The following is a 23,635-nucleotide window of genomic DNA, read 5'->3' as shown; positions in this document are numbered from 1 at the left end:
TCAGCAAATTTATAACTATTAAATTTATTTCCTTCTATACACATTTTAATTACCAATTTCATTTTTGCCCACAAAAATTGCTTGTAACCAGGTGGTCGTCTACAATAGTCTACACGTGTTTTGACGATAAGTTATGATCCTAGTTGAAATCTTCGGCAAAAACATGTTGACGATAACATATTTTGCACAATCGGGGGTGAACCCTTCTAAAATCTAAGCGTATTACTGGAATCATGTGTAAACTATCTCCCAAGACACAAAAATAGGATCGTTTTGCGATTTACACACTCTTTCGAAACTATACAATGTTTTAGGGACGAATGTGTTACAGGGCCTAAAGCATTATAATAAAGCGCCTATCTTAATTAAGAAATAGAAAACATGTACCGTGTTTCTGTCGAGTTATAGAAACACAAGTGGGAGTTTGGGAGAACGAGAAATGCTGTGGGAACACGAACCGCAGGCGAGTGTTTCCACAGCTCTTTCGAGTTCTCCCCAACTTTCACGAGCGTTTCTACAACTAGACAGAAACACGGACAACATGTTTTCTATTTCTTTTAGAAAACACCGCGACGAAAAAAAGGAAAACTTGTTCACTTTGATTATCAAAATGTAAATTCTCTTTGCTAGCGCCATCATTACGTCAACACCTCGTGCTTAGTTCAGTGTTTCTATCGAGTTATAGAAACACGATGTCGAACCAATCAGCGCGCGTATTTTCTTAGGACTGTTTTCTAAAGCAATTTAAAACTGCAGAATTCATACTGGCCGCAGTATCACCGAAACGATCCAATCTTGCCCGCTCGTGTGAAGTCTGGGACTCCATGCTAACGACGTGATGCGTGTGAGTAATAAGCTATCAGAAGAACAATCCGAAGAACTAGGCCATCACGGTTGCCACAGATATCAGTTGTCAAAATTCCTCGACTTTACCCACGGTTTGCGCGCTTTGAAAAGTTTAGCCTAAATTTTTCAAGTTCGTCGTTTGTAATCCGTGTTAATGTTCTCCATCCTTAACCATCCCTGTTCCTTCGTGGTTTATTATTATTATCTCTTTGGTGTTTTCCCTCTTACTAAAGTGCTATTAGTATCACCCAACTAGTGGACTAATGCAAATCCTGCATTTTAATTGGCTACGCTACCAGAGGGCTATTAGCAATAGTCCTCGAGTAGCGAACTTGGCGCAATCGAGCGTGACGCTTTCTTTCGGTTTATTCCCAAATAAATATTTCTTCAACTTGCATTTGCCAACTTTATTATTGCCTTTTCTGTCCGACTAGTTGGATGATACTAAAACAATTAGACCCTTCGCCCTTAAGGGCCACGGGTCTAATTGTTAATTACATAGATGCCAGTTTTCTCACGGTTTAGCGAAGTTCTCTGAAAAAAATATTTCAACCTTTACCTTATCAAATTAACAGCTTCTTTCGCCTTCTCATGCTACGGACAAATTTAGACTGTTCTCCAACTGATCACTGAAACGTTGTATGCCAATATAAATTTGATTCAACTTGGATGCGTCACTCAAAATATGTCTCGAAACATTATGTACAAATAGCGGCTAAAACACTGCCACAACTTCACTAAATAGATGAAAACTAATTAACTAACAGCATCTTGAGTTATTCCTTCGTGAATGCACAGAATTATCCAAAGTTTCTCGTAAACTTTTCAATTAGTTGCCTCTTACAGCCGACAAGATTTACGATAAAGATGAGGCTGGTAAACAGCGAGAACCTTAAACTATTACCACCAAAAGCTACCGTAAGAATTTCACATACTACAAAGTACTAATAATCTGATCACCACCACTAATTCACTGAAAAAATACAGTATAAGTATATTACTTTTCTTTCATCCTTCTTGTTTTCTTTAGTTTAAGCTTATTTAAACACATGATCAAATTCCAGAAGAAGGAATTCTATAATCTGGTTTTGATGCACCATATTGACGGCTATGTCGCCTGAATCATAGCGCGGCCACATGAGATTCGGACCCCACACAATGGCCAGATTCTGTGCAGTCATACGGTTTTCCTCACTCTGATCCATCAATCTGCAATAATAAAATCAATAACCAACAATGTACCCGGCCCTAGTTGCTCGAAGGCTGGATAACACTATCCAGTGGATAAGTGTTAACAAAATAAACCACGCTATCCACTGGAGAGTGATTTATCCAGTGGATAACGTTATCCAGCCGAGCCAGGAATTTAAAGAGGTTTGGGATTACTCCCTCTACACTAGGCCTTCTTTTTCGGGGGGGGGGGGGGGGGGAGTGTCGCAAGTTAACGATCCAAAAGGGAGGAGTAGTTGAAAGAGTAAAAACAAAGTTTCGGGTCTAAATCTAATGAACCTGATGACTGGCAGATGACAAACGAAATTTATCTACGGAGTATATACTGATGTTTAATCAACGCAATTTTTTTCTGAGAAAAAAGGATGACATTCAATTTAACTGCTTTATTGGACAGTGGACTGGCTGCTAATTAGTAGACCACTGGAAGTGACAGATATTTTGTTTCTCTCGAAACAGACGTACAATGCGAAATAAATGTCCCTTAGAAACTTGACGAAATTAGAGTACACAGTGAAAAAAATCTATCTACGTTGACTGGCTATTGTTCAATCCTGCCTTTGAAAAATTTACCCAAACTTGTTCCAAATTGCCCAACTTACTTTCGTAAATGACGCAGCAATAATTTAAGAGTTTCTCCATTGACTTTTGGCATCTGAACTGCCAGTGATCTCATTGCAGTTAACTTGTCTTTCCGTGTGGTTTGTTCTGTGAAGATACACAAGTAGAGAAAATCAGATCTTGTATTCACTGCGCGTTGTTACATTCTGAGAACATCTGTGCATGTATGTGTGAGCAGCATAGGTGCATACCCTTTGGTTGAAGGTGTACCGAGGAAAAATCACGTGCAATATGATTTTCTGATAGAGCAATTTAAATTGCTCCATCAGAAAATCATATTGCACGTGATAAGAGTAAGAACTCTAGTTGTTTAGAGTTCGTGCTCTTGTTCACTTATTCACAAGCTATACTCAACTCAGCTGCACCTCGTTGACTACTTTTCTCATGGCAAACTTAACATCACGGGTTACTTTCGTTATGAGCACCTAAAAATAAATCCCCCTTCACCCCCCCCCCCCCACCCACCCCCACCCCAACAACAACAACAACAACAACAACAAAAATGACCGGCTCTTCCTCATAAAAGAACAAAACGGTACGCTAAACACGCGTATGCACAACATAACCAAGGCGATATCCAATGCGTGTCTGCGACAAGATAATGTCGGAAAAGCAGACAAAGCTTGTCATATGGCAATACAAGCTAGAGCGTAATCCTTACGATGCAAAATGGAACTAAGTATAACAAAACAACCAGTACATTATTAAAAATGGTATGAACAATGAAAAGTTCCATGACTCACTTATTGCCTCAACAAATCCACTAAAGAAGTCATAGGGAATAAGAGGCTCGGGGAGTTCTCTGAAGTACAGCTTTAGAGACCCAGTTAGTGCGTGCACATCATCAAAAGGTGGCTCACCAAGAACTATTTTCTCCTCTACAACAAACAATATTCAAATATTAATAAACGACTAAAAGACGACTATTAGAATATTTATTACAGTGTCATTGATCAAACTTTCTTTTAAACAATTACACAGTGTTAACCAAACAAACCTTGGTCAACCATTATTCTGAGCTTCTGCACTGTAGAGACATTTCCACATACTCTGTATAAACCATCATATGACAGACCTGCACGAAAAGGAAAACAAAAAAGCTTAGCACAAATTCTGCGCAATAACTAAGCAGCAGTCAATGATACAGAATCTTTACCCGGTGACAAAACAGAAGCACAATTAAACGTAATTACAGAATAGAGAAGTTGAGTGAAAATAATACAATCTCTAAATTACTGTATAAATCGGAACGTAACGTAATGTGAAAAATATAACAAGAGAAAGCAGCAGGCAGAAGTCGAGGAACTGTGAACTGAACAGGTTTTTTCGCACGGTTCCTTCAAAACAAATTTAATGTTTTGGACTACTGTACACTGACTTTGTTTACATGGTTCGAGTTATCGAGGGTAAAATTATATAGAAAATGACCTAAATGGAAACAAAAATTGCTTCGAGTTAGCGGGAGGCTTGAGTTATCGAGGGTTCGAGTTACCGAGGATAAAATCAAAGTAAACGTATGACGGAAATCCAGGGGAAATCGATTTTTGGTTCGAGTTCGCGCGAGGTTCGAGTTATCGGGAGTCGACTGTAAGAACACGTCTTGGGAAGAAGCAAAGAAGTTTATCGAATATCTTGGACCAAGACTGGCGAAAAGAGATGGTGACGCCTTTGATTAAAGAAAAGGCAAGAATCATTCTTCACTTCATGTAATAAGAGAAGTGATTCGCAGTCACAGCTCACCTACCACCTCTGTTTTCCTTGTCCCAAATGTGCACCAAACACTACAAACCTTAACTCAAGTGCGACTAAACCCCAAACGTTTATCTCCTTTAATAAAATCCACTAGTTTTCCCAATTGCATCACCTTTCCACAGGCGTTTAAACTTGTTATTTCTGTGCCCACCAACATGCAATGTGGGAACCTTCTTACAAAGACAACCTCCATATAGAAGCAATTAATTACGTGTCAAACCACTGTAGAGAAATACTTTTTTTATTATACTCCACTCATCTGGCGTTATTAAGCCTACCTCTCTTTTCAATAGCAGCAATGCATGAACTGACAAAGACAGGCACTGAAGTTTTCTGTCTTTCACACAGATGTCCGATGTGGCAACCAAATACACTTTCTGAAAATTTAAAAGAGAAATGACATAACATACACAAGAGTTCCTATGTAATCTTCTATGGTATGCTGGTTCAAAAACCTGAACACATCAGTTATCCAGAGTTTACATTGTAGAAAGTTTGTGTAAGCCAACACCATTTGGGATTTTGCTGTAAATTTAAACCTTCAAAATTCCATGCTGAACAAAAAGAGTTACCTCTAATACACGCATGGGCATTTTCCAACAGATATCTTCTGTTCTATGTAACAGACAGTTTACCAAGAAATAATAAAGCTTGAAGTGAAAATATCCGGGCAAAATTTCAAGTGCCAAGGGGGCTTATTTTCCTGCCTAGATTCTTTGCTCACTAGATCTCCACAAGCTGTCAAATGTCAAAGCAATTCTAATGGCTTTAAACAAAAACTTATTGCAACATGGTAATGAATAATTTTCAAAGAAGACTGGAGAACAGCATTTGTGGAACACCCTTGCATATTCCCCTAGAACAATGAAAACTAAAAATTAAAAATAAACAGGAAAGAGTAAAAAAGTAAGGAATTATTAGAAATACTTATAAAAAATTAAGAGAACGTAGTATATAAAATATACAGAAATTCCCTGCCATCAACCAACTAAACTTAAGAAAGTGGAAGTACTACAGAATGTAATATCCTTGCGTTGATTGTAATAAAATGGTGCTAAAATACCCTTTGTTCTCGACACCTGCCTGCATGATGTAGTGTAAAATCGAGAGAAACACAAATCACATTCTCTACACAACTACCACTGTAAAGATAAGTTACCTTTGATGATTCCTTTCTTCTCCAGTTCCTCGATAGGAGGTCTTTTTGAAATCAGCTTGCGTAACTTGTCTTTGATTTTTGTTTTGTTCTCATCTCTTTCACTCACTGAAATGATTTCAAGGGCAACACTTTTTGTTAAAATACATGCGTATTACTTTAACTATTAATTCCAAATCCCTGTTGAAATGGATTTTTTGTTGTTGTTTCAGGCCGTTTCCACAAAGACTGTCAGTTTTGGTTGTACATTTAAAAAAGTCAACACGTCGGATAAACCACTGGCATTTAGCTCCATAAAGCTTTGAGCAGTATTTTCGTGTGGTACTGTTTGCTACTGCCTATACAAGTTACCAGGTACCGGTCCTGTTGTCAGAGATTCTAACATTCAAGTTTAGTGTCTAGCGAACCATTAAAATGAAAGCTATTAAGCAGTACTTTCATGTGGTACTGTACATTGCATGCAGTACAAAGTGGTCATAAATTTTACAACAGCGGACGCAACCCAAGTTTGTTACCTGCTGTCAACTGAAAGTAATAATTAAAAGCAGTGTTATTATGTGGTGCTGTTTTCATGCTGTACAAGGTTGTTCAGCCACTGAATGTATTGGTATATCTACCTCCTCTTCTACTGCGAGTGCGAATCAGTTCTACTGGCTGTAAGGTGTTTGGTGTCCCTGGCTCCTCTTCTGTTGGTGTCCCTGGATCGTCAATAACTACAATAGCGGAAAAACAAGGAATTAAACAATCAATAAACCTTCCAAAAAAGTTTTCTAAGGCCCCATCAACACTACGCCGGGGAAATTTGAAAACACTGCTTTATTTCTACAGTTAGGCCTACCATCCACCCTAATCCGTCACGAAAATGGAGCTTTTAAAAAATGCTCTTCAAACTGGAGGAGTTTGAAGACACCAGCTTTGCATTTTAACATGGATGAAAAACATTTTGAAAAGGAGTCTTTCAAAAATTATGACATCACGACAATTGTGTGATTTCCCTGTGTGTATTTTCTTCTGTCAAGTCCAAAATAACTGGCAATTGTTGCATTTTCAAATTTCACTGGCGCAATGTGGATGGAAAACAATTGATGCGTTTTCAGAGTGAAAACTTTTCAATTTTTTCCAGCGTGTACTTAAGTATTCAGTTTGCAAATAATTCAGAATTGCCTTAGCTTTGCAATGCTCAGTTGTATAATGGCTGCAAATGTCAAACAGGAATGACCAGCAAGGTTCTTGTTATTCATATTAAGTCAGTATAATCATAATTGCCTTGTGGTGGCTGGTATTGTACTGGCAGTGGCTCTTCTTCATTCTATAAAGCATGGAGACAAAACATATTGTAAAACAATGTAATTCTGCCCAAACATTGTGTATTTTGTTGCAAGCTAAGTAACAAAAGAAAAACAACTTTCCTATACACTTTTCCAAGAAGCAGGAATATGTTGTTCCATAGAATATAAATACCCCCATGGATAGTTTTTTGTTTGAATTCCCTCCTCCCTGCAACTTTAGAGGTTCCAATTTAGCTTCATACTCTATTTTTTTTTTAAGTATTTGAGATCCATTTCCTCACAATTTCCAATAAACTTCCATGGGTTCCATACAAGGATACTTTCTGGAAATGCACAATATAAAGGGACAGTCAATAAAATCTGCCTCAAAAGGGTGGGTGGGTGTCCACCATGCATTTAGGTGTGTCTACTCAAGTGAATTACAAAAGCATTCTTCTCCCCTTATATGGTCCAATAAAAAACGAGGATGACCATTTAGCTCCAATGAAAGGATTCCATAGAAGGAATATCAATGACACCACGTCATCTTGTTGGGTTTCTTACCAGTCTCTTGATGACAGCAGCTATGGCACTGTACCAGTTGTTTGCCTCCATTTGATGGTCATGTTGAAGGAGAAACACAAGTCCAGACAATGCTCGTATCTGCAAGAAATTCCAATACAATATAATTCCTTTATTGGCACTTCCCTGGTGGGCCTTTTCAGTGACAATACAATGAAAACAAAATTGGAAATATCTATAATGCAAATAGGTATTAAAAAAGGAAAAATTCTTCATCATGTACAAAAATAAATCTTTATATAAACTCTATAAATCTGCAATCTAAAAAGGTCAAGGATCACTGCTGTTAAAAGCTCAAATGTTAATTTGTTTATTTTTAGGTGAAATTTTAAAGGAATGGTTGAGGGAATTATAACATCACACTTTCTTACTAGATAGTATGACTTTGATGCACGCATGCAGAGGGCTTGGCAAGGCTTTAACACAATTTATTGCTTCCAGGAAGTGAATTCTACAAATCGTTTATAATTGTGGTATTTACCATGAAACGAGATATAACATTATTTTTAAAACATGTTTAAGGTATCAGCCCCCATTCTCACTGTCCTTTTTGTTGTTTTCCCTAAACACTAAACCATATTTTCAAAGCTTCAGAAAAAGGGAACCTATCACAATCTAAATATAGCTATCAAACTAGCAGAGCTTTTACTCTTTTCAGTCACCCTGTTCATGTACAATTTTGATAAGTTATGTCAATTAAAGGCATTTTTTACACACTCAAGCGATTTTTTGTGCAATAATTTTTTTATTTTCATCAAGAGGTCAATTGTGGTTTTTGTAATGCATGTCAGCTGTGATTTCAATGTGACTCTGTTGTAATTTCAGTGTGATATCAACAGGGGTTTAAAATTTATAACAACAACACCATTATTCTTTACAGGAAATGTGTGCATGGTCTGTTGCAAAACCCCATAGATTTTCTGTAAACACCATGCACAAAATGCACTGAAATTGCCTCTGGTCGCAGTGCTGGTGCAAAACAAATTATATCAATAATCATCTGTGAATTGAGCGTAGCTATACAAGTCAAAACTAGACAGGTTTCTCAAGGGAGCAACCATAAAATAATGCACATTCACTACTTTTTGAAATGAGACTACAGTGTAAGCTCTACTGAGAGTACCTGGAATGCATTTTTCTTCTTGGTTGATGCAGAAGGAGCCCACTCTAGTGAAGCACCTTGCAAAACACAGCTACTTTCTGGTTTGCCATGTGGAAGACCAGGTTTCTATAAGCAGGAAACACAACATAACCAAATAACGTTTACAACATAACCATTTTAAAGGCATCATTGATCATCTCCCCATAAGCATTTTACTTTCTTTCTGCATAATTTCTTTGCAACTCTGAAGAAAAGATACAGCAGTTTTTTTCTACAGTGAATGGACACCTTTGGGACACTCACTAGTTTCTGCTCAATACAGGGTGTCTCCTCTAAGCAGGTTCTAATATATTGTACAATAATAGTTAGTTATTAAAACCCTTTTGTAACACAGTGTAACACAGTGTAAGATCAAAGGCTGCTCATAGCACAATGTCCAATCAGTCAATGCATCAATCTGGAATAATCTGTAGACTTTGCTTTAAATTAAATGACATCACTGAACAATGTTAAAGAAGTCTGAACTGAGCTTTTAGAAGTAAAAGACCCTTGAAGTGTCCACTTAATGCAGGTTTTGTGCAACAAAATGGCTTATATTGGTGTCCCTGTCCACTTAACAGAGGTGTCTGCTGAATGCAGGTTTATTTCAGTGTAAATTATGTAAGAAGAAAATTTTGGGACTCAAGCTGGTTCCCACTTAATAGAGCGTGTCCACTGAAAACAGATTTCAATGTATAGCAAAACTGGTACATGACAAAAAGGAGTATTAGTAGTGATTGGTAGCCAAAGCCTTCTGAATTTTGCAGTGCGGCACATGACCAATATTTTCCGAATACACTAATTAAATAACACGTACAGCTGTACATCCTAACCAGGGCTGTCAATAAGGGCTGTACCCCATAACACCTGCTACAGCCGAGTATGTTTGATGGACCCTTGATGTTATGGGTGAACTTGCCTCTAGTGGATACAATTCACCCATAAATTAACAAGTTTGTTAGGGGTGTGAAGATTATGGCTACAGGTAACTCAAAACTTAATGACAGCCCTGCTAACCTATGTTGTGATAAATTCTTTGTTGCTGCTGCAGAAAGCAAAAATATTGGCAGGCAAGTCAGGATGTCAACCTCTAAAACAAAACCCTTTAGTGTGAATAATCAGCTATTAACTGTACCGGAGTAGCTGCTTTTTGGTCCTTGTAGAACACCAGATTTGCCGAAAAGAGTATGACAAAGGTTGGGGTCCAGGACACTTTTCTGAAATCACACCACATGTAATGATTTAATTGACATAGTTGAATTTCACTCAAAGTTGTTTAATTTACCCTCTCCTGAGTGAATATCAACAGTTTTAAGAGTTTCTATTCCAGATCTTAAGAATTGTAGTGAGGCATGCAAAACATATACTGCACCACGGCTTGACTAGTGGAAATCTGGCTAGTTTAAATAATGGTTTTGGTCGGCAAAATCTGGGATTTAACCAGCCAGTATGCTAGTTCTCAAGCTCTGCAGTTAAGAATTTGTCTATGAGTATATAGCAGGACTCAAAAAAAGTGCTCTCCCATTGTCCTAGACAAGCAGATTTTCCTTCTGGACAAGTAACTTGACATTCTCACTTGCCCAATGGGCAAGGGATCAGGCAAGTCGTCTGCCAACTAAATCATTAAAAGAGCAAACTAAGACTTGCCCAAGGCAAGCAAATTTGAGAGCAACTTGTCTCAAGGGCAAGCTAGAATTCAAGTTTTTTTCGAATCCTGATACAGCCTATGCCATATATCATAATGGTGTAAAATATCCATCTGGAGGATCCTGAGCGCTTATAAAAACATTGCTATCAGAATCAGAGTTTTATTCTGACTGCTTTTAAGAATTTAGGAGTATGAAATGACACTTTGTAAATTTCAAAGTTTCTGTTCATGACACTCTAGGAAATTTCAATCATCAAGTCAATACTTACTTGACCTTCTTTCCACCTCCCTCAATCATTTTCTTTCGATTTAGTACTCCTTGTTTTTCTATCTCCTGAAACTGGAAGAAAAACCAAATCCTCCCTTGATTTACAAATATTCACTTTGGGTAGTTAAAGTTGATTAAATTCAGAGGTCAGACCTACATGTAAGTACTTAAAAGAATAACTCAAGGACATTTTAAGGACAATATTTAAGGACTCATCTCCCTCAGAATCACAAGTAAAATTTGTTTAGGTAGAGGGGGGGGGGGGGGCAAATACAGAATACTCACTTAAGACCCCACTGAACGCTTACTTACACTGTTGTAAGTACTTAACAAAATAATACACTTAATTCTTGCTTCATCAAGATCAACTATTTGAGACAGAATGTTTTTTGTGACTTGCAGTTTGTTGTATTCCTATCAATACTGCTTTTCATTCTGAAGTATCAAATCTCAAGTATTTAAGGACTTGTCAACAAAGTACAAGGACTGCTGGTGAAAAATCAAGGACTTTTCAAGGAGAAAACCTAATCTGTTCATTTTAGGGGACATTTCAAGGATATGCAATTTTTTATGGACTTTACAAGTCCTGTGCAAAGCATGATAAAAGGAAGGCTCTTGAAATTGTCACAATAATATGATGAGATATTCATGCAAGGCACAAGTTGTTGAGTTATCAATCTGGCCACTGATATTTTGTTAAATTCATTGTAACTTGCTCTGGTTATCCATAGAATAGATTATGGTATCCACAGGATGAATTAATATATCTAGCAACATAATTCAATGACTGGCATTATCTATCCTTTAGACAAGAAAGGCCTGGCAAGTTCCTGTGGTTACCAGTCCCGAAAAGCTGTTTGTTTTGTTTGCCATATTTACATTCAAGATCGAGATATCAGGGCTAAAAATTAACTTCAGTGCTTGGTCGCCACTCGGGCCAGTATCCCTGAACTCTTAGTGGCCCAGGCCAAAATGAAGTGGCCCTCAAATTTTCTCGTACAGTTGGTTACTCTCCAGAACATCGTCCTTGCTTTTGGCTTTTTTCGGCGGCGGCTGTTCAAATCCAGAGAGGTATTTCCACATTTTGTATTCTAAACTCGAGCAGTTTGCCGATATTCATGTTTCCAAATGTACCGCACAGACCTCTGGGTAAGTCTGGAGTCACGTGTCAATAAAATCAAAATGGCATCTACATATCGGAGTGATCTAAAAACTCGATCACGAACGGCTTTAAATTTTGCACTTTAGAACTAACTTTTACTATGGATTGATGAACTTAGAGTTCAGGAAAGAACAGAAAGAAAAGAAAGGTACTCCAAGGAAAGAGCATTTTATTTCATCTTTATTGTTATCCTTTGCGTACTTCTCAAATCGTAGTCGCCCTTCAGGCGATCAAACCTCAATTCTTAGTGGCCCTGGACTCTTTTTAATCGCCACTGGCGACCGTGCGACTGCCAAGTTTTAACCCTGAGATATTAATGGTTTTGAAATTCAAACAATAAACATACCAGGAAACAAAACAGGATGGACTGGTCTTTTAGTTGAAACCTGCACTTTTACTCCTTAGGTTTAGATCTTAAAATATGGCTTCAGGTCTGTAAAGTTACCGGGACTTTCGAGAAAGGAGCCCCCAGCTGCAGATGGCAATTGAGTCAGGCTATGAGATCTCTGTCTTTGTTCATGTTGAGCACCTCTACTTTAAATTTAAGGCACCTGATCTTCAATACTCTTATCCCCTGATCTTCAACACTCTTATCCCAGTTTGTACTAACAAAGGCAGATGTCAACCCCTATGTAACTTTCAATACACAATACTTACAAAATTGCTATAATCTGTTGTAGGTGTTGGAGGTGCTGGCCAGTCTTCCCCACCAGACGAGACACTCTCTCGAGATTGTACAGATGCAGATCGCTCATGAAACTAATAAAAGAAATAACATTACTTATGAGCAGAAATTTTGTGCCGAGCCAGCTTTTGTCATTCTTAGATAGCAATGTTATGTGTAGATGAAATAATATTTCCCCAAACAAGAAACTTTACGAACAAATTAACTATGAATGTGTTGTTTCCAATACAATCAGTATGTCTTACATTGCTAACACTTAAGGTAGCCGAACACAGTTTTTGCATGTGCTTTTGCTGATGCAATTCAGCACACACACAAGGATTGGAAACAACAAATATGCTGTCAATAGAGTGATCCAGCTATCATTGTATTTACTCAACACCCGCACTAACTGTGCTGTTTTTCTCTATATTTGAATGCAATGTATTGATGGCTTTAGTCTTTTATTACAAAGATAATAATTATAATAGAAAAGGTAACGATGCAAAGAACCCAGCAATTCTCAGCTTTTTCTTTGTTACCGAAAGAACCCAGTTAAATGCAGCGCATGCGCAGTTGCTCGAAAATTGAGACCGATTGCTTTTGCAAAAGCTTGCCAATTTCTAACGATCCAGTAATTAAAATTGAAAGAAATTTGGCAAAAAAATAGTTCAGAAACCACGTGAATGATCTATCACAAAAAATCTGAATTTTAACATAGGGGATTTTTAATAATACAGAACAAGCAGTGAAAACAATTTACTGTGAATTACAAAAATCATCTAAGTCAAAATTTTATCAGAACAGTGTTGACAGAAGGGATTTAATATCAATTCATAGTGGGCAAATGATGAAAAAAATCTAACAACTGGATTTTTTTTAAATAAACAAAAATTATTTTTTAAGCCTTTTTTTAACCAGCCCCATTGCCATGGCAACAGCACACACCTTAGCCAAAATGAGAGAATAAACCCTTCTGTGCTTAACCTTGACTCTTGCAAAAACGGGCACCAAAGCATAAATAGTTTAAAAGTAATGGTGAATTAGGCATAGGCACTTGAAAACTGTGTTCGGCCACTTTAAACTCGGCCACTTTGGTAGAAACTTGACAACTCAAAATGATAACTGTGAACAATAGTTGGCACTCCTTTTCTTAAACAGACTGATGACATGGAAGCATCCAGATGCAACCAAACCTGAACCAAATAAAGGCAAAAAAAGGTCTGTTTTTACTTTAATTTGTCTACATTTACTATCAACTCCTCAGTAGTGAATACAATCTACAGTTCCCATTCGTGACAGCAAATTATCAAAATAATTATGATATTTGCTGTCAAAGATGAGATCTAGAGGCATAAAATTCAGTTTGCATTTAGTGAAACCACACTGAAACCGTTAAAAACTACTTAACAGATAAGGCTTACTGAGGAAGAAATATTCTGGGTATCAATGTTAAAATTATTATGTGTATTCTTAAACTTTATTGGTTTGTTTACAAAAATGCTCCCCATTCTTTGTTCTCCTGACTATTATCATTTAGATTAGTTAATTTGTTCCAAGTGGCCCAGTCCAAGAGCTCACAATGTAAGCAGTCCTAGGAACAACCTACCTTAAGGATGGGTTTTCAACTAAATTTAAATTAAGCCATATCCAAAATAACAGTTTTCAGACAACTATCTTTTTCAACCACAATTTAAGACTGCTACTGACAGCTTGTGACTTAAGCTGGAATTCAGTTTGAGGTAAACAAATATTTAGTATTGTAATTACTAATCTGAATCAAAAGAAAATAACAATCAAACTGGCTTATCGATTGTTAAAAGTTGACATCACAATAGAAAAGTGTATTTGTTTTCCTCTAAACTTAGTCATGATATAGGAATATATGCATTGTAATAACATGTTGCAGCTCTAATCAGTCACCAGTTTGAAATTTTTATACAAACATCTCTAAGTATAATCTGAACTAAAGGAAAATTAATAAACTGGCTAAGAGATTGCTAAACTTAAAACAAAATAAATGACCTCACAACATTTCAAGTTGTATCTGTTTTTCCCCAACTCAGTTATGATGACGAGGGAGTAAGTATGAAGTATGATTAAGTAAACACAACACAAGTGTAAAGACTGTCTGCATAAGGCATGGTGGAAACAATAAGGAAATTGTCACAACATGACTGAGCATACATGTACGCAGATGTACAGTGCACGTGTATGAGCAAAATGTGCAAAACATTCCACCTAAAAGGTGACTTGAAGGTGACTTGCATGAAGGCGCAAAACCATGTATAAGACCAAAATATGCAGAATGCAAGCAAATTTGGCCTGCATGTTAGCATGGCAATTAGCAGTAGTAACGGTGCATAACAGATTGATAACCACTGTGCAGAAACACAAGTGAATAATGGCCTGCATATTACATTCTGTTAGCAGTGGCTGAGTATAATTAGTGACAAAGCACGTACAAGGTCAGAAGTATGACCAAATGTGCAGAAACACAAGCAACATAGCCTGTATGAAATGAACGGAAGAAAACAGTTCTGGCAAAGTGAATGCTAGAATGTCACCTATGAAGCTACTCACCATGGGAGGTGGGGGAAAGCCATAAGCAGCTGCAGACAAAGGAGTGGGGGCAGCGAGATTTGTTTGCGAGTTTCGTGGACTGGATGTCAGCATAGACTGACACTTGGAATTTCTAAGACTGAGATTTGGAGAGCGTCTTCTGTAGGTGACATCCAGTGCTTCGAAAGACTGTCGTGTAGCAGGTTCCACCTGCAGAAAGCCAGTGAATGCATCTATATAAACATTAGTTACATTTAACAGGCTAAGCTGGAGGAAAATGCCATACAGAACAAGGGAATGCTTTACAATCACTGGCAACATCCAGAGTAAACATGCAATTCCTAAATACACTGTAAGTAGCACGAATTTCAGACAAATCTACATTTGTAGTTAACAAGAGAGCAGTAGAATTATATTTCTAAAGCATTGATCAGTAGTGTACAATCAGGTTGGAAACTAGCAGTTGCAGTCCAAATACAGTCCAAAATTTCATAGCAAGCAAACAAACCAGTGAAACTCCTCACAGATGAGCTCAAAAGTAAGATTTCAATGACATCTCACCTTCCTTCAGGCAAGAATTATGTTCAACAAGATACCACTCCCAAACTGTCCCAAAAACTATTCCAGAGTTAGTTGGTTGATAGGTATGTTGAAAAGACAATCTGTTCAGTGAAATAGCAACCCCCCCCCCCCTCCTCCAAGAAAAAAAAAAGAAAACAGAACTTCAGTTCTAAAGTTGAGGTAGAGGGGTATCCCACTGCTGCCTATATATCACCACACCTTATCACCATTTCTTTGGCACAGACCTATAATTGGAGTTAGGATCTATCCCTTGATAATTTACCTCTGGAAGTTCCCAAGCAGATGCTTCTCCATTGACTTGGTAATAATACACTCGTCCTTCATTGTCTTTTGAAGGCATCCACTTGAAAAATAATTACACAGAGATTTTATATTACAGTAAAATAATAATTGCATTAAATATGGTTAACTTTATGGCCCAATTCTTCCACAGGAGAGCTAGGACTATGACAATGATGATGAAATATGGTTAACTTATGAATTGGCAAGAAAGAGTTATGATGTCAAAATTATTGCATGTGCACGCATTGTACACGTTGCAACAAAGTTTTTTGGAAATACGCCAAAAGCATACTCACTTCTTCCTCATTATATTCATTTACATAAACAAGCTCATCAGTTGAACTGCTGCGTGAGATGCGCCATCCCAAGGGAGGTGTCTGCCACTGGAACAATAATCAATACTCGTCTTTATTATCCAACTGTAGTGAATACCGTCCAAATAACAGTACAAATATACAGCAATATTGTACAGTTATTTGTACAGTAGAAAACCTGTTTGTTGGACAGGTCACCATGCACACGCAAAACTGTCACACTCTCCCTCTTTCACTGATAAATTTATGGACTACGGCAGTCAAACAATAAATCTCCTATTATATGTTTTGGTGTGTAGTATCTCTGTATGTTTTTACTCGTTGTTTGTATTTTGACTCACCCTATGGGCTCGTCAAAACACGGCACAACTCGTAAAAATATAATAATAATAATAATAATAACAATAATAATAATAGTAATAATAATAATAACTATAATAATAATAATAAACAGCGATACTACAAACCAAAACATCTAATAAGATATGTTTTCCCTGTACAGACCACGTGATATTCTCTAGAGAATTGTTCTTTCATCAATCACAAAATTACTTATTCATATACACACAACTATTTGAAAATTTGAAAGGAAGAATTCTCAAGAGTATCATCACACAGTCTGAAATGGGACAACAAACCACCCAGTCAAAAAAGGTCTATCGTGGCTTATTATCTCTCAGTTAGTAAACGCGATGAGATTGGTCAATTTAGCAGGCCGTACTCTCTTGTATGGCCCGCTAAAATTTAAAGTTGGTTTTGTTGCCAAACTGTTTCATGATTTATCGATAAGTGTTCTTAACTTTTATAGTGAGTGAAAGTTTAAAACTTTCTTATACTCTAAATTATGTAATAAAGCGTGCTAATGAATTAAAAACAGTTCCAAACTGACGTGTTTTGCTTTTGAGGTGTATCAGAAATTTGAAGCTTTTCGAGTCTGCATGAATAGAAATCGTTTCCGAACCCATCAGGCACACAGTAGAGATACAATAAATATCTTACTAACCTCGCCTTCTCGGTCCATACTGTAAGTTATGGATCCTCGTTTTTTCCCCTTCAATTTATGACCAATGTGCTTCGCGCTTGGGCCATAAATCGAAGGGGGAAAAACTCGGTCCGTAACTTACCGTACAGACCTCGCACCCAATTAGTAAGAGGTATTGATGAAACATAACTCACCACATAAAGTTGCCCAGTATTGCATGCAGCTATGTGCATTATGTAAATGGAGATTTTCATAACACAGGTATTCATGATGAAAAATCACAGGAAATTACTTGAATGCAGTCCAAACTTCAGAAATAACTAATACAAGGGATTTGTAAGTAAACTAGGGTAAATGGAAATTTACTAAAAACACTTTTTGTAAGGTTCATTCATTGCAAAAACAATTCATGATGGAAAATGTGGCAACTATAAAAAGTGAAATATTATGCATACAGTACAGTATACATGACTGTATAATTCCAATGAACCTTCTGGTTCACTGTCAGCTGGACTATACCATTTGTCTGCTATTCCTTTAATGTGTTCATGAAATGAAGCCAAAGAGAAATAAGAGAGGAAGAGAAACCCTAGTAATGAGGTTGTCAATGGCTAATTCCCTCTATGAGATGCACTAGCAGGGAATCATCATCTTGGACTGGATGTTTGTTTTGATGAATACAACTACCATGATTCCTTGCAGGTGCATCTGATAGAGGGAATTGACCATTCTAACAGTTCAAAGGACAAAGAAGATCAAGAACCCTGGGACTGAGTTCAACTGGTTTGAAAATAGAACGGTTTTCAAATGAGTGTTGTGAAACCAAAACCAAAGTTATCACTCTAGCTCCAATCAGAAAGGACACAGACAATATGTACTGAGCCAATCAAAACCAAAAGTAGTTACTTGTAGCTGATGTGAAGCCTGGCAAAATGAGTGTGAGTGAATCACAATTGGTTTTTGTTTAACTTCTGATTGGATGAAAAAGTGGCACAAGTTGTTTAAGCCAATCGTGCAGCTTAGTTGGCACAAAACTAAATATCTTTTGACACTCAAATGAAAACCACTCCAGAACTTCCACTTGCACTTGTTATCTAACTTTAACCTGGAGGTCTCTCTTCCCATATCCAGGTACATTGTAGAAATAATATATCTTATCAGGTACAGCTTACCCCAGGGCTTGAGGGAGGAGTCCTCGACCGTGATACCCTGGGGGGTTTCCAGCTTGTCTCACTAGTCTTGGTGTTGACATAGCATGGGCGATCACTTGCTTCGTCATGCATCAAAACCCAACCAACTGGAAGCGACTGTGATTTAGGTCGCTCAGGTCTTGGCAATGAAAAACTTCCTCCTGGACGGGCACCGGACTAAACAAACAAGTGAAATCAATAATTGTTATTAACTAAAGAAAACAGCCCAGTTAGGAAATATGCATGCTAATTGTTAAAACTCATGTTTCTGTTAATCAATTATATTATTCGCACTGGATAGTTGATGAGGGCGAAGCCGGAGTCAACTATCATGTACAGAAATCAAGAGCGAATATTAAATCTAATTCTTTTAGTATAAATCAACTAGTAATTCATAACTTTATCAAAATCCTCTTCACAGACACCTCATACACGTAAAGAAGTGGCTGTCATTTTGGTAACAAACACACACTGCTAAGCTACTCACTATCTACAACAAAATAGATAGGGAGTAACTTAGCCAATCAGAGAATGGCATTCATGATAGAACAATAGAAGATTAATATTAAAACTCAATAGAAACACAGAACTAGCACAAGATGTTGACATGATGGCGTGAGCAAAGAGAATTTACATTTTGATGATCAAATTAAACAAGCTGTTTTGCTTTTTCTTTCTTTGTTCTTTTTTTCACTAGTGTTCCCAAAGCATTTCTCATTCTCCCAAACTTCCACTTGGGCTTCCTTAACTCAATAGAAACAAAGAGCATGTTTTTTTTTTTATTATTATTTCTTAACTAGATGTATATAACGGAGTGCAGCTGAAGCAGGCATTAACCAGTTAAAAACAGTAGACACAGCCACCCTCCCCTGAAAGAAAAAATTGGATAGACTTTGTGTTGGCATTGATAATCTTGTGCCTTGCATAAATAATTGTTATCCATGCATAAAACCGTTCCAGTGAGTTAACAGCTGATGTGACAAGCAGAGACAACTATGGAACTTGCTCTCTGCATGTGATCTTTGCATGAGATAGTTAATGACTTGCAAGTTCACACATAAAAATAGACCACTCACAAAATAATTTTCTTGTCATAAAATGCTGATTACATCTGTTGGCCTGTCTTAATTTTCTAAATTTAAACCTCACTCACAAGGTGTAACAAAGTTCCATGGTAGTCTCTATGGTCAACTCTCGAGAAAAATTGACTCCCTCTGATTTTTTTTAAGGGATGATAGCTATAATAGGCTGGGAGCTTGTCTGCATTTCTATGTTCCAAATCTACTGGACACTCAATCATTATTATTATAGGTTTCGTCAGTCATTCTGTTATTACTGTAATGAAACTCTAGTAATTTTCCCTTCCTATGAAGTACTTTAAGGTTACCGTATACCTTCAGGGGTGTCTCACGTCCAAGCGATGTAGCGTGTCCGGTTTAAGCTGTAGATACCTAAACCCCTATATCAAATTAAAGCTTATAGAGCTGGCTATCAAACCATACTAAAAATTTTGAAATAAACTGAAGTGCCGATTTTTTCACGGTCACTAAATGCGAGCGTCCTAATCGCCTTTTGGAAGCTACAAGTCAAAGCGAATTTTGTTTTTCGCCAATTTATTTTTTTCCTCGGTTTCAGGACAAAAAGCGCTAAAAAAGCGTGTCTGCATTTTTCCACATTCAATTGCAGTAAAAAGTTACAGAACATTTTCAAAATAGGATTTAAAAAATGTGAAGTGATCGTACAAAAATTGCTCTCGGAGAAAAAATATTTCGAAATAAACAATTCGCAGACACGTTTTTGTTTTTTATATGTTAATCTAGCTACTGTCCAAATTTGAGGGCAATCAAACAAATCCCCTTTGAGTTGTAACTCTTTAAAGTGTCTGCTTCAAGCGAAAAAATTTATTCGAGAAAACAGAGCTAAGAAAAATCTCTTGCTTCGCAAACAAACTCCGCCCACAAACGCCTTCAACTGGGTTCTCAGATCACTGAGCCAATCAGCGCTTGGAAAATTTACTACCATTAACTCGCGGTGAAATTTATGCGTGAATCTCGAAAAAACCCTTGTGTTTCGCAATGCGCTCAAGACGGAGAGATAATTTTTCTGTAGCTCAGTTTTTCTTGAAGCTGGTCTGGCAAAATGGGGAGGACGAAAAAGGATACGAACGCTAGAGTGGCTAGGCGATGAGAACAAACTGAACAAAAGAAAGCGCAGCGGGGCAAATGTGCATGGATAATATTCCAGTGGATCTCAATGAGTTGGGCGATTCATCAGTATCGGACTCAACAAAAGAGTCAGTGTAAACATCACTGTTATCGCTGTCGAGTTCCCAAATTTTTACAGAATCTTTCTCTACTCTTGACTCGATCTTTTTGCCCGCTTGATACGATAGCTATAGCTTCATCCGCGAGGCCAACTTTCGCTTCTTCACTCATTGATGTGTTTTCATTCGTTCTTCGCTTTTTCAAACTGGTAAACAATGTTTTCCATGGCCCATGTTTACTTATAACTTAATAGAATTACATCTAATACGAAAAATGCTTGGATCTGAGTAGCCAGCCAATTCGTGGTATCCATATATTCCCGCGAAAGTAGTCTCGGTTGATTGCGTACACGTTATAGGGCTGTCAATCAAGAGGGAACTTTTACTTCCGGCTGTAACGTAAAACCTCCATTTCTCCGCCAATATTGAGTTTTTTTCAATTTTGTTTTCAGAAATTAGAGATTACTCTTTGACCATTACTTTGAACCAAAAATCCAAATTTGAAGAAAATTGCCGATCTGAAGGTATACTGTAACCTTAATGCAACAAAATTAAGTGGCATTTGTAAGGGTGTCTACTTAAGTATTGAAATGCCAGCTCTGTATTGCAAAAAAAGCTCTGTGTTACATGCTTGTATGGGTAAGTGATGTGAATAAGCAATAAAATTAAAAGAAAACAATGCTGATGCTTCATTGGGTGGATCTGTTTCTATTAAGGTAGCTTGAAATAATGGCATATGTACTGATCACATGTATACACATTGCAGGTCAAAATAAAATTCAGGTTAAAATGATTTTAACCTAGTTTGATTCTCAATTTCCTTTGTCTTCTAACCCTGATAATATCATTCATGATCCATGAATAATTAGGGTTAAGAGACAAAGGAATTTCATTTTAACCTGAATTTCATTTTGACCTGCAACATACATATTGAACAGAGTGACTTTGGAAAGTAAAATTCTAAATTTTATTCTATTTGTACACTGCACTTGTCCAGTCTGAAAAAATTTCAGTTTCAAGGATAACTTGTAATTCAAGGAATAAAGTACTTTTCAAAATAGGCAGACATTCATAGACAAGCAGACTTTGGAAAGAAATTCATTTTCGCAATTTCCAAGGTTGACTTTGACCTGCTATACAATTATTAGTTGTTTGTATCAGACATCATAATTACATTATTGTAACAAAGTTGCTACTGAAATGGGTTCTTGACAGCTTATTTATTGGGGCACTGAAGGCAGGTCGTTTTACAGGTTCACGTGTAGGAGTTTCCGTCACACAAACAAGACCTCTCAACTACAGTTTAAAGCTGTAAAAATAAAAAAGTACATGTTCTTGGACGCAGACAACGTGCTGACAGAGCAGCTATTTGTGAGCATTTGGAAACCATCATAAAGCTGAGAAGCTGACAAGTCAAATTATTGCATGAATCTATTCATTTGTCATATCTAAGTGGGAAATAATTTATAGCCAAGAGCAACAAATTATGACCTCGATCTTTCCATCTACATCCTCGAAATTTCCATCCAGTACAATGAGGAAAGCTCTAGTTTATCGATGTATTGTTTACACTGTTATGGTTTGGTTAATACTATTGTCTGGCAAATGACGAAAAGATATCGGTATTTATGCTTTAAATAAAATCCTTAACGACACACAAACAAATGACAAGTTTTTATTGTCAAGTATCTTTGTGTAGAGTCAAAAGCTGGTTTTGAGGAGCGAAACCACAGTGTTGTGTTATGAATGATCACAAAATGCAATAGCTCTTGTCGACCTCTTTATACCGTTTACAGTAAGAACAATAAGATTTCCCTGGCGATCGAAGTATCGAATCGTGAACCGTACAAATTGTACAATGTCGTATTATATAAATGTTTTAGCTCTGGTTTCGCGAATCTAACTGGTAGAACTTTTGTTTTGTAATCTTATCTAGCGATATTGTTGATTTATAAAACAGGGTTACAAACAAGTTAAATTTGCTTTGATTCCCAATCACAACACAAGATCAGACAAAGGCCAAGCTTGTATCAAGTCGAATTCAAACCAAAATAGATGTACATATAAGCTTACTTATAAGTTTATTATACTCACCAATTCCAGTGACTTCGCCAGCGACTTGACACTGGATGAGGCACTTCTAAAACGAGGAGATTCAGTTGAATTCCTGGGTGAGCTTCCCTCTAGATTTTCAACTCCTTCGTTATTTTGATGATCGAAGTGATTGTCACCATTTGGTATCGAATTCTCTTCGTTCGAACTGTTTTCCTCCTCGCGGCTCTCCGAGCCATTTTCCTCCATAATCACGGATTCACCATTGCACGGGCGGTGGGTTTCAAAATTTTCGACATTTTCGTAAATTGGGGCAGTGTTTCTCTCGACAATTTCCCTCATGTACGACGCTGGAACGTACATGGGCTTCTCTGAACCCTTCCTAACCTGCCACCAATCACCGTTTGTCTTGTTTAGTAACGTGAAACGGTCTCCAGTAGAAAACGTAATGGTTCGTCCGTCTCCAGCTTCGTAAGAATAGGGATATAGAGCTTCTACTGTCCCATTAGCCATGGTGAGGCCTTTGTAGAAATGCTTTCCTCCTCAACGTAAACTCATTCGCTGGTTTTCGACAACTATAAGCTTACAAGACCCCGAAAAGTTAAGGACTTCTCCTATGTTATTGAAGATGGTAGCGCCATGTTGACAGCAGCGCTTTCACGCAATTCTTCCAATAGTGTTTAGAGACCTTTCGATGAATGAATTAGCTGAAGCTTACTACGCTTGCTTTCCACAAAACCATAAAATAGTCATTCAAGCACCTTAAACCAGAGACGACATCCAAGGAAATAGGCCCATGTTCTCAAACGTCCAAGAACAATATTACCACGCAAAACAATCACGTTTTACGTCAAAAACCACATACATTGGTTTCGGTTGGAGCTTTGCACAATCGAGGACCTGACACTGTGGAAATTTCCGCATTTACAGCAATAGAAACCGCGATGCACACATCCGTTCGAAAAAAGCTTATATATTTCGCTCGACGATTTGCTAGCGCCTCGCTCCCAAGTGAGAGTCGAAAAGCGGAAAGGACTGAAAACTAATCGCGTGTCATCGGAAAGCGAAAC

At 37.4% G+C, this 23,635-nt stretch overlaps 1 protein-coding gene across 2 annotated transcripts in view; it reads right to left on the bottom strand.

Moving 5' to 3' along the window:
• LOC145487089 (rho GTPase-activating protein 15-like) overlaps window positions 1-23,534 on the bottom strand; it is a 23,574-nt gene extending 40 nt beyond the window's left edge. The window contains exons 1-18 of one of the 2 annotated variants that reach the window (XM_081465810.1): window positions 22,608-23,534; window positions 18,233-18,427; window positions 16,061-16,147; window positions 15,745-15,825; window positions 14,922-15,110; window positions 12,332-12,433; window positions 10,514-10,584; window positions 9,732-9,813; window positions 8,579-8,683; window positions 7,438-7,536; window positions 6,872-6,914; window positions 6,223-6,318; window positions 5,609-5,713; window positions 4,728-4,826; window positions 3,695-3,772; window positions 3,441-3,575; window positions 2,679-2,784; window positions 1-2,055 (exon numbers count right to left, since the gene is read on the bottom strand). The exon at window positions 1-2,055 is cut by the window's left edge and continues 40 nt beyond it. In XM_081465810.1, the coding sequence (XP_081321936.1) occupies window positions 1,884-2,055; window positions 2,679-2,784; window positions 3,441-3,575; window positions 3,695-3,772; window positions 4,728-4,826; window positions 5,609-5,713; window positions 6,223-6,318; window positions 6,872-6,914; window positions 7,438-7,536; window positions 8,579-8,683; window positions 9,732-9,813; window positions 10,514-10,584; window positions 12,332-12,433; window positions 14,922-15,110; window positions 15,745-15,825; window positions 16,061-16,147; window positions 18,233-18,427; window positions 22,608-23,078 (2,316 nt within the window). In that variant the 5' untranslated portion in view covers window positions 23,079-23,534 and the 3' untranslated portion in view covers window positions 1-1,883. The remainder of the gene's footprint in view (window positions 2,056-2,678; window positions 2,785-3,440; window positions 3,576-3,694; window positions 3,773-4,727; window positions 4,827-5,608; window positions 5,714-6,222; window positions 6,319-6,871; window positions 6,915-7,437; window positions 7,537-8,578; window positions 8,684-9,731; window positions 9,814-10,513; window positions 10,585-12,331; window positions 12,434-14,921; window positions 15,111-15,744; window positions 15,826-16,060; window positions 16,148-18,232; window positions 18,428-22,607) is intronic. The other variant, XM_081465811.1, reaches the window with a different exon arrangement.
• Between the last annotated feature and the right edge of the window lie 101 nt (window positions 23,535-23,635).

This window comes from Orbicella franksi, chromosome 5 (assembly GCF_964199315.1).
Source record: "Orbicella franksi chromosome 5, jaOrbFran1.1, whole genome shotgun sequence".
NCBI classification, from domain to species: Eukaryota; Metazoa; Cnidaria; class Anthozoa; order Scleractinia; family Merulinidae; genus Orbicella; species Orbicella franksi.
This window is presented reverse-complemented; position numbering and strand designations above follow the sequence as displayed.